The sequence below is a fragment of the Aptenodytes forsteri genome, unplaced genomic scaffold (assembly GCF_000699145.1).
Source record: "Aptenodytes forsteri isolate BGI_AS27 unplaced genomic scaffold, ASM69914v1 Scaffold299, whole genome shotgun sequence".
NCBI classification, from domain to species: Eukaryota; Metazoa; Chordata; class Aves; order Sphenisciformes; family Spheniscidae; genus Aptenodytes; species Aptenodytes forsteri.
In genome coordinates, this window is record NW_008794154.1 from 3,184,452 (window position 1) to 3,194,728 (window position 10,277).

A 10,277-nucleotide genomic window follows, 5' to 3' on the forward strand; every position below is an offset into this window, starting at 1 on the left:
CATTTGTTAAACACACCTAAAGGCCTAAACAAAATACCTAGACAGGTAGTTTGTTGGCCAAAAAATTATTCTGGAGGAGCTCCTCCTTTAGCTTAAACAGACATGGCAAAGTCCTGAGTAAATACCCCTGTATTTCTATCCTCAACCCTATGATGATGTCTCTCCCCACTCTGCACCCTACAGCCAAATCAGCCAAGACATTTGCCCCAGCTCTCCATATACAACCATCATGAACTCCAGCCATAGCCACATTTTCCACAGCCTGAAGCCACATACTCAGCTACAAAATTCCACACCAGAGACCCCTGAAGTTTATTCTTTTCTGATGCAAATCGCATGCATTATGTCATTTAACAGGAGAACATTAAAAAGAAACCAGAAAGTGAAGCACCAAGGAGGGACTGACTTTATGCATTTCCTAGAGGAGTATTAAACACAGGACCTCAAATCAGGAGGGTCACCTGTATATGGTATGCTGGACCAGGGAAGAGGAAAGAGGCCACTGCACAGCGCTACACATGTAAAAGAAACTGTTCTCTTCATGGAGCAGCAGTATGTCATGGGACATAAGACCTAACATACACTTCCATTCTCCCATTTCTCTTTTGGTCTTCTCCAAAAGCTCCTAACATACTATCATCAACAGCCTTCTCTTCTTACTCTACTTATTCCCTGGAATTTTAAAGGATATATTATTCCTGATTTTATTCCTGCGTACCAGGCACCACAAACCTGGATAGCAGGCTCAAGAGTAAAAATGGCACAACATTAAAAAGTGCCGCATGTTGGTTTGCATGCACACCCAAGTATATACACACATGTATATACTCATAAAAACAGTGTTCAAGCAATTGTTCTTTTGAACACAAGTTAGATTCCTATGTCACCACAAGTATACACTTCTGAATACCAAGCAAGAACTCATTAGATGCCTTTCTATTAAACTATTAAAGTACCTTTCAGTCAACAACCTGAAAGCTTCAAAGCACTCACTAGGAAGTACAACGTCACTTTTCTCTGGATGCAGTGGGGGAATTTTCTAAAAATATGCCGACACAGGAAATACCTATGAACATATCCAAGAGATTTCAACGCTTCCTGTTAATACAGCAACTGCAAATTTCCAGTGAGGTCAATGCGGCAACCACTGTATTCATGTTCAAAAAACTGTAGCTGTGTTTCGTGATCATTATCTTGTCATATATGGGTGTGTACATACAAAGTACGCATATAAATCCATCACATAAGCAAATGGCTCAACCTTATATTCTTAATCAATGGCAACACTTCCAAAGAGAAAGAGGTCCAAATATGGAGACTATTTTTGGCATACTCTGTGAAAGAAAATTCAATTCCTATTTTTTAGATGTCCAAAATGTTTTAGCTGAAAGAGCCTAAAAATCACATTTGTCATAGTATGCAAACAACAACTTAATATAAGCCATAACCAGAAAGAATGGAAGAGGCCTAACACTACAGCTACTGATGTTGTCTTATTGTCACGCTGGACTGCTTTTTTCCAGCAACTCAGTTATGACCGATTCAGCCATGGAGATGAGGAGGAAAGGATGAAAGAATGACTTTCATTATTCTGTGGTTACATAACTCTGTGGTTATATACAAGAAGCTCCTCCAAAATAAGGAAGTGCTGCAGGTGGGGAACGCACCAGAAATATTTCTTTGAGAAATATGGTAAGTGGCTGCACCATAAACCAAATTGAACATAAGCCTTTTGACACTGGGAGAGAAATGAGAGCTAATGCAGAGATTAGCCCTGAAGACCCTTGACAGCAAAACCAAGTAGTCTTTGTTTGATACCACAGAGAAGAGGCAGCCATGGAAAGGCAACAGTGCAAGTGGCTCAGTAAAGCAACTTGCAGCAGCTTTTTAAATGAATGAGAAAAATCACAACTGCACTTGTCCCAAACCAGAGAAAGAGATGATCAGAAAAATGAAACAAGATTACCAAAGCTTGAAAGAGTTTCAGGTTAGAGAGACAGCAGTTCAGAGAACATGCAAAATCTTGATGCAGTGCTATGTAAATACATTGAACTACTGGGCATAAAATGGAGGACTTGATGCTAAAACACCCATTTAATATTAAATACTTCCGTAATTATGAGCATTACCTATGCTATGGGACATCTGTTTCCAGTGCTAATCTCAAGAATATAAGAACCATAGCAGCATTGACAGTAGTAATGAAAAGTGAACATGCATCATATTCTCCAGGCTGGACAGTAAGGACCTGGAAAAACAGACATTTAAGTTCAAAGTCCATGAGTCAGATGCAGTGGTCAAACTCTGCAACAGGTTGCCCAGGGAGGTGGTGAGGTCTCCACCCGTGAAGATATTAAAAACCTGACTGGACACAGTCCTGGACAACTTGCTCTAACTGACCCTCCTCAGTCAGGGGGGTTGGACAAGATGGTTTCAAGAGGTCCCTTCCAGCCTAACCAATGCTGTGATTCGTTGCATGCACAATAATACACATTGTCATTATCCATACCAACCGAATGCTGCATTTGTTGGAAAGTAAATACATTTAATATAGCGCACAAGTTAGTATCAGTGCCTATGATCTGCTGGAAGTTCTTCAAAAATATCGAGATATTTTTGGAATATATTTTGGAAATATTGGTTATTCTCCCTAAATTAAACTTTTAAATTTACAGATGAAGGTTGGAAGGAACAGAGATAGTAGATAAGCTAGCTCTTTACCTAGTCATCTGCTTAGCTACTGCTAGCTGTCTGATCTGTAACAGGAATCTAAAGAGGAAGAGGGTTCAAGAGAGGAATTTGAAAGGAACTGGATTTAAATAGCACCCTATTTCAGAGTCTTTAAATGTTCTCCAAAAAGCTCAATCTTAGTTTCACATGTGTGCGTACACTGCAGAAAGACAGAATTTTTTTTTTTTTTTTAATCATCATCATAAAGGATTTGACAACGCCATACATGAAGGTTTCACTGCCCCCCTCAAATAGACAGTCTGGTCAGAACTGCATCAGCTGTCAACCCTGTATGGCCAAAGAAACATCCTGCAGAAAGAAGGGATTCATTCTGCTGTCTCCCCTCGATTTCCTAGCATAGTCACTGCTAACAAATACTATAAACATATTATCCTCCTTCTTTCCTAACGTATGTTGAAACCCAGTATTTTGACATTTTCCATCTGACTTCCTGTTGCAATTCCACACTCACTTTTAATACACATTGACAGCATGTAATTTTTCCAGAGTTATAAACACAGAGACTATGAGATTCAGATTCCCATAGTTTGTTTTCACAGTGCACTACCTTTTCCCATATAATCCCCACTTCCAACCTTGTAAATCAAGTAAAGACACTGAACAAGTTTGCTGTGCTAGAAATTGTAAAGAACAAGTTGGTTTATATAACTGTAAGCATGGCACAGGGGTAGTTCTCTTACTGAGATGATCTTTATACTATTTTGGTCTCACGACAAATTAGTGTTTTTGAAATTATTATTATTATTATTACTGAATAGCATTCTTTCCAAAATACCTCAGCTGTTGAACATTTAACTGCTAGTTTGCCTAGAAGGCAGAAAAAAAACCAATTTGACTTTATTATAAACAAGCTTCTTTGCAACATTAAGCAAATTAACTACATTTAAAGTACTTGATTTGTGAAAGAAAATTTAAAGCAAATCTTTTCAAAACCACATTGTCTTGCCTTCTTTATAATTATTGAATCAGAGGGATTCATATTTCAATACCTTAAACTGCAAAAGGTCATCAACATCTGTAAGACAGCTCTTCTAAACAGACAATCTAAATAGCCTTAGAAGATCTTGCTGAGCCTTAATAACTAATTTATATAGGATATATACAGCCAATGGCCCTAACTGTCAAATATTCTAGGTGATCATGTCATGTAACAATAATCCTTTCCTACACCACATATAGAGATGAGGTTCTACAACATTCTACAAGTTACATAAACAAAACCAAAAAAACCCCCAAACCCTTCATTTTAGGGATATTCCTCCAGAAGCCACAGAAACGATCAAAGGATAAAATCAACCACAGAAACACAGAATTTTTACAGTTTCTTTAGTCTCAAAATCATGCATACTAGGAAAGCCTATAGAAATATCAACTAGTATCATTAATTTGCCAGCTTATTAGCAGGGATGCTAGCAAGACTACAGTACTGATTAAAACAGCTGAATTCTACTTCTTTTAACAGTGCTACTAAGAAAAAGCCGCTGCGCACGCTTCATAGACTGTGCTAAGGACAGCAGAATACCACCATTTGAATACTTGGCTTTTTAAAAATGGTTTCCATTAAATATATGCAGTCAAATCAATTTAGAGTTGCCTTGCAGCAATTTAGAACAATTCAGCAGAAACTTGTTTGTAACTAACTGAAGCTTTTCTTTAGTATAATTCACCCTTTTAGTGAATTCACACAAACACTTTTTTTTTTTAATTTAAAAAACCAAATCAGTAAAGTTGTGTCTTTGCCACATACAGGACCCTAAAATGAACTTTCTCATTGCATTGCTTTTTATGTAAAACAAAGACCAGTAATTGATCAGGACTTCCATGTTGTTCTTATGAAATGAAAAACAAAGTTAACAAAGTTTAGAAAAAAAACAAAAAAGAACAGGACTAAATCCTGTTTAAGGTTTGGTCCACACCACTCCAATTCATTGAAAGGCACTACAAAGCACAGATGTCACTCTGAGTTTACATGCTGTTAGGATTTAACCCTGTCTTTTCAGGCTTTCTGACAGCACCTCATTCAGAACAGCCAGATACAGTAACACACATAGGCATAAACCATAACTCTCCTAAGGACCTACATCAGTATGGCTGCCAACACCCTGTGCAGGCAAGGCCTAAGCAGCCATCTCCAGTGACTGTGGGAAGTACAAAGTCAGGGTCTGAAATTCAATGTGCAAACAAAAGAGGCATGCTTGATTTTTTCTGTCCAGCATAGTTTAAAAAGAAAAAAAATAATATAAATGTATCTTAAAGTGTAAAATTATGAAATATTAATCCCTTTGCATTTTAAAGTTGTATTTAATTTCATCTTAAACTACACTGAATTTTTCTTCTTGGTAATTTCAAATCACGTACTCTAACCAGTCTGTTGTGTGGCCACATGAGCCTACAAACACTTGTGCTATAAAAAGGGAGGTGTCAGGTAACCAGGGAAACCGATTCTGGCAGGAGCATCAGTCCATACCTACTAAAATTGACTAAGAAAACATGATTCATGCTTTCTTTAAGCCCTTGGAGTTACCTTGCATAAAACCTAAACAAAAGCTAAATTGACACCTCCAGATTTGGATTAGTAACATCTGAATAGTTGCAAACTTGTTAATAAAAAAAAAAAGAAATATTCGGAGACACCTTATATTTTGGAAGGGAAAAGAAGATGACAAACTTCAGCCAAAAACTCCAGCAGCAAGTAAAAACACTTGTTTCAATACCTTCTTAGATACTCTGTCTTTGTCTGGCTATACAATGATCAAATACTCACAACGGACAGCTGACTCCATGTTGATCTCAGGGGCTTATAGTGAAAAACAATCTTTTCATCTGATTTCTGCTCTCGGGGCTCAGACTCTTCATCGGAATCTATGTCCAGAGCTTTTTCTTTATAGTTCTGATATAATACAGCATTTTCTATAAAACAACAACAGTATGTCATTAATTGCTAGAAAGTTAGCTTAGTTGCTTTCATAAAAATTCTAAGTAACATTTAGACAATGAAAGAAACCAAAATGTCAATGTGCCGTTCACAAAGTCCACCAGACAAAGATAGTATCTTATTTAGGATGGACAATGGTGCAGTACAGTAACAATGGATCACTGTACCACTACCAAAAAGATCCACACTGACTGAATTAAAGAACAGATGTGTCCTTTGTCAAGAAAAAACAGAAAACAATTTTTTCTTCCTTGGTTTGCTGCACAATATTTCATAATTAGCCAGCAATTTAAAAATGGAACAAGCATGTCAGTAAAGCAGAGTCACTAATCTGGAGGTCTAGCTATTTTAATCTACAAGACGATTATAAATCCACTACCCATGCCAACTTTTATTCTGTCAGCTTTAAATACCGTCTCCGCACTTCACTAAGAGAAGGAAATGATCCAAATTTCAGAAATTTGAGGTCAGAACTATTCCAAATAGAAACTTCAAAGCTTGCTTGAATAAGCATGAGGCCTATGAACCTTGAGACAAAATACACTCATTACGTATTTCAGTACTGCCAGTATTAATTCAGTAATATCAATGGCAAAGAAACACAGGTGTGGAGCATACCTTTTCCATTTCCCAACCTCCTTGACCACACACCCTTTTCAAAAGCAGACAAAAAAGGACAGAGAAATTCAAGACCATAATAACCCACAGACGGATTAAGCTGTTAAGAAAGCAAGCTCTAAAAGGTACTTTAGAGATGGGCCAGGCTTTGGACAATATCCAATCTTCCCCTACAAGAGAAAGGGGAAAGAAGTGAAAGGTCTGACTGCTCCATGCACAGTTGCAACTCCTGAGGTCTTATGCCAGGCTGGGTGGATCTGTTCTACCTGCTCGGACCATACAGCCCTGGCTGAGTATTATACAAAGGTCTGGCCTTTTGTACTTGTTCTTTGGAATGTGTCTACATAGTTTATACACTTTTAAGACAGGAAATTGTGTACAGCAACTGAATTCTGAGAGGCATTACGGAGAAAGTTATTAGTTTGGATCAGTCCAAGATAGAAGGGAGCCATTGGAAGAGAATCTAGAAAACGTCACCAGGAGACTGTGTGAGAAAAGATGAAAATAAGAGTAAGATAGGGGGTGATGCAAATAGAACAAAGTGGCAAGTTTTGAAAATAGAAACGAGGAAAAGGAAGGTAACACCGCAGCTGAGATGACCTTAAGGAGGCATTAAGCAGAGAAAAGCCAAGAGAGTAGCAGTTATTATAATGAAACTTCCATGGACTCATAGCCAGGAAAGAATTTTTGTCTTGTTGAAATATTGGGAAAAGCAGCAAACTTGGCAAAGCCCAGAATTAATGAGTAACATACAAAAGCAGATAGATGGACAGTGTTTTTCTGACACTTCAACTTGAAGCCTAGGTAGCAAGAGAAGAAAAGGATTACAAAGTCAAAGAATTCATCCCAGCACCCTTGCCTTATGAGGAAAAGAGAGAAATAGCTGCATGAACCATAAACTCAGAGAATAACAATTCAGGTGTCTGCTGCAAGTGATGACCCCAAACCCGTAAGCTGATCCACAAAAGCTACGTCTTGCACCTGGGAAGAGTCACAGGGAATAGGCAGGAAGGCAGTCCCGACTGGAGGAACAAGCCTCATCTACGTAATTCTACGGAGCTGTTCGGGCTGAGATACACACATCAATCAGTTCATCTTTTAGGAGGGACAGGAGTTAAAGTTGAAAAGAAGCCCTTCAAACAAAAACCCATTTTTATCCTGCCATTCTATATTCTTTAAAATATTCCCTAAAGTATGTCTAGTGCCAAAATTATGGTTCCATATTTTAGCCAATTTACTGAAAAACAAGGTACTTAGTCTTTGACTACATATGAAAGAAGTGTGCAAAATGATCCTGAAGTTCATTTCTCTTGTGATTGAGCATATTTTCAAGTCTGTACAGAAAAGGGCTTACCTTCCCCATCAAATGTCCCTTGTCCTTTCAGCATTTTCTTCTGATAATTTTAACAGGAAAGAGATATATACACATTAAAAGAAGAATGCAGAATAACCAACAGTAACAAGAACTTCTGTTTTATTTGATACTTAGACACCAAATTAACAGGCCCTAATCTATAAACTTCTGGTGTTGGACAAGTATTCAGGAAAACAATTGTTTCATCACAGAAAGTGAAAAGCTACTCTAGTTTTCCCTCTCCCATACATTGTTTATACGTATTTGTCCTGAATGCTTCATTTTTCCTATGTTTCAAAAGCATAGTACACTAGCTTTACAAGAGTTCAGTGAACTTGCAACTCATTCCACTGTCACTGGGCTTTTCTACAAGGATATAAGGTACATGACTGAGCGGCTGTCTCCACACACTCTGCAAAGACCAGCCACATTAAGTATTTTGTAAACTAATGTTTTGAGACCAAAACAAACCTTTGAAATAAAACAGCTGTTTTGGTGCAACAAGTCCTATGGTCTAAGAAGTCTATTTAAAAAAATGCTACTAGCAAAAAGAGTTTTGTGTGTAAAGACAGGACAATGTCATGTCCTCCTATTTTAAACATAACTTACTGTTAAAGTCTGCTACCAAAACCAAACCAAAACAAACCACCTCCCTGCTCAGCAGTAGTTCACAATTTGGTCGATTACTATTTCACCACTTGTGAAATAGCATTTTCACAAAAGCTTCCATAACCATAATTTTTAATTTGGCTGAAAATTGTCATAAAGCTGGTAACTATTTTAATACCTACAGCATTAGCCCTTAGCCTGGAGTACTTTATTACACAATTCCAAACACTCCACAGAAATCTACCAATATATTTTTTAAAAAGTAACAAATTATATTTAAAAAGAAGGAAATACAAGATTACAATATGATATGTTCAAGTAAAAGAATATTTTCAGTAAGTCTTTATAATTTAATTTTAATACATTAACATTCAATATAAATCTACTACGCCTAAGGGATTACAACCAGGAATTAAAAACAGGCATTCTGCTCTTACTTGCAGGCATTAAAATTAAGCTACAAAAAGACACCTGAAGTGGTACTCTCTCAATTTAAAAATCACACTCCAATTTTTAAAAATACTTTAAAAGTAATGTCTCAGAGGAGTAAAGGAGGAAGTACATTTTTCTGTCAGTCTGTCTACTCTAGCAGGCAGACTTTATTAAGTCAATGTCTCTTTTTTTCCTGTGTATTACTTTCTGGGAAACAGGTTTTAAAACATCAATTTGATTGTGAAAGAAAAGATGTGCTGGGGAATCCAGCAGGAAATGCAAACATGAGGCTGTCATCAACACATTTTTGAGCTGCCCAGATTTCAACAGAATCGTGTCCCTGAAGCCTCCGCCACTTTACTTTGAAAAACAACACTTGTAAGTGACCTGTGAGACTCATCAATAACTACGAAAAGTTTTGTGGTAGCAAAAAGCAAACTGAAAAAAACCCAGCATTTATGGAAAACATAAGAGATTGCAAATCATGCTCCTGTGTAGTCTACACCATGCAAATCAACCTGTCACTGATCAGCGCAGCTTACCTTTATCCTCCCCAGGCTCGAAAATTTCTCTTTATCTTCAACAACTGCTTTAAGTATAGGTTGGGACATTCTGTTTTTTTTCTTAAAATTAGAAGAGCTGTCGAAGTCCACGCCGCTCACCACCGCTCTGCGGTAGGACGTCGACCTCAGGCCGCGCCTCAGGGTCCCTGGGCTGTCCAGGTCGCCCTCGGCCTCTTCCTCAGCATCGGCTACCAAAGGCACGCTGAGACTCTCCACCATGCTGCGGACCTTCAGCACCCTCTTGCTCGTCTCCGCATTCTGGCTGTTGGCTTTGTTCGTCACCTTTATTTCGGAAGCCAAATTCTTGGGAATGATCTGCTGCGTGCCCACTTTGAGAGCGGCGGGGCTGTTGGTGCTCAGGACCACGGGCTGCTGCTCCACGGGCTGGTCCTGAGGGGACGCTGGCCTCTGAGGAGTTACGCCTTGCTCTGGGGACATCGCCTGGGAAACCACGGGGGGCCCCAGCGGCACTTTTTCCGGTATTTTGGAAACCCGGTTGCATTGCAAGGGCAGCACTGCCGCGTTGTTGTTATTGGCGGAAGGTGTGTTTCCAGTAGGTGAGGGCTGAGGGCTGACTGTAAAAGCGATCTGCTCTTGCTGCGGTGTAAGTGCTGACTGACTGGAAATCCTCAGGGGATGACCCAGCTGGCTTCCTGGTGAGGTAATGGTGCCGTTGGCAGTAAAACCGGCAGAACTGTTCGAAACCAGAGTGAGCACCTGGGAGGACCGCTCAGGAGACAGCTCGGGGGAGACCGCTTTACAGGCTGGAGGCCGCACCTTCCCGTTCGACACCGATCCCATGCTGGAATTGAAAAACGAGGGGCCCCTCCGGAGCACTCCGCTGCCCGTGCAGGTGCTGACGGTGCCGGCAGGCTGAGTCACGGTGAAGGTGCACCTGTCCTCCACGGGAAAGTCGGTGAAAAGCACCCCGTTGGGGCTCTGGTACGACTGGGGCCGGGGTTTGCTCCAAGCGCGGGGCTGCGGCCGGGGGGTCGACCTCTTCCACCGCGGCGCC

The 10,277-nt window shown here is 39.6% G+C and overlaps 1 protein-coding gene across 1 annotated transcript in view; it reads right to left on the reverse strand.

Annotated features, from left to right (window-relative positions):
• ARHGEF26 (Rho guanine nucleotide exchange factor 26) overlaps window positions 1–10,277 on the reverse strand; it is a 66,663-nt gene that overhangs the window by 55,440 nt on the left and 946 nt on the right. Inside the window, exons 2-4 of the mRNA XM_009279563.2 lie at window positions 9,242–10,259; window positions 7,659–7,698; window positions 5,516–5,661 (exon numbers count right to left, since the gene is read on the reverse strand). Of these exons, the coding sequence (XP_009277838.1) occupies window positions 5,516–5,661; window positions 7,659–7,698; window positions 9,242–10,259 (1,204 nt within the window). The remainder of the gene's footprint in view (window positions 1–5,515; window positions 5,662–7,658; window positions 7,699–9,241; window positions 10,260–10,277) is intronic.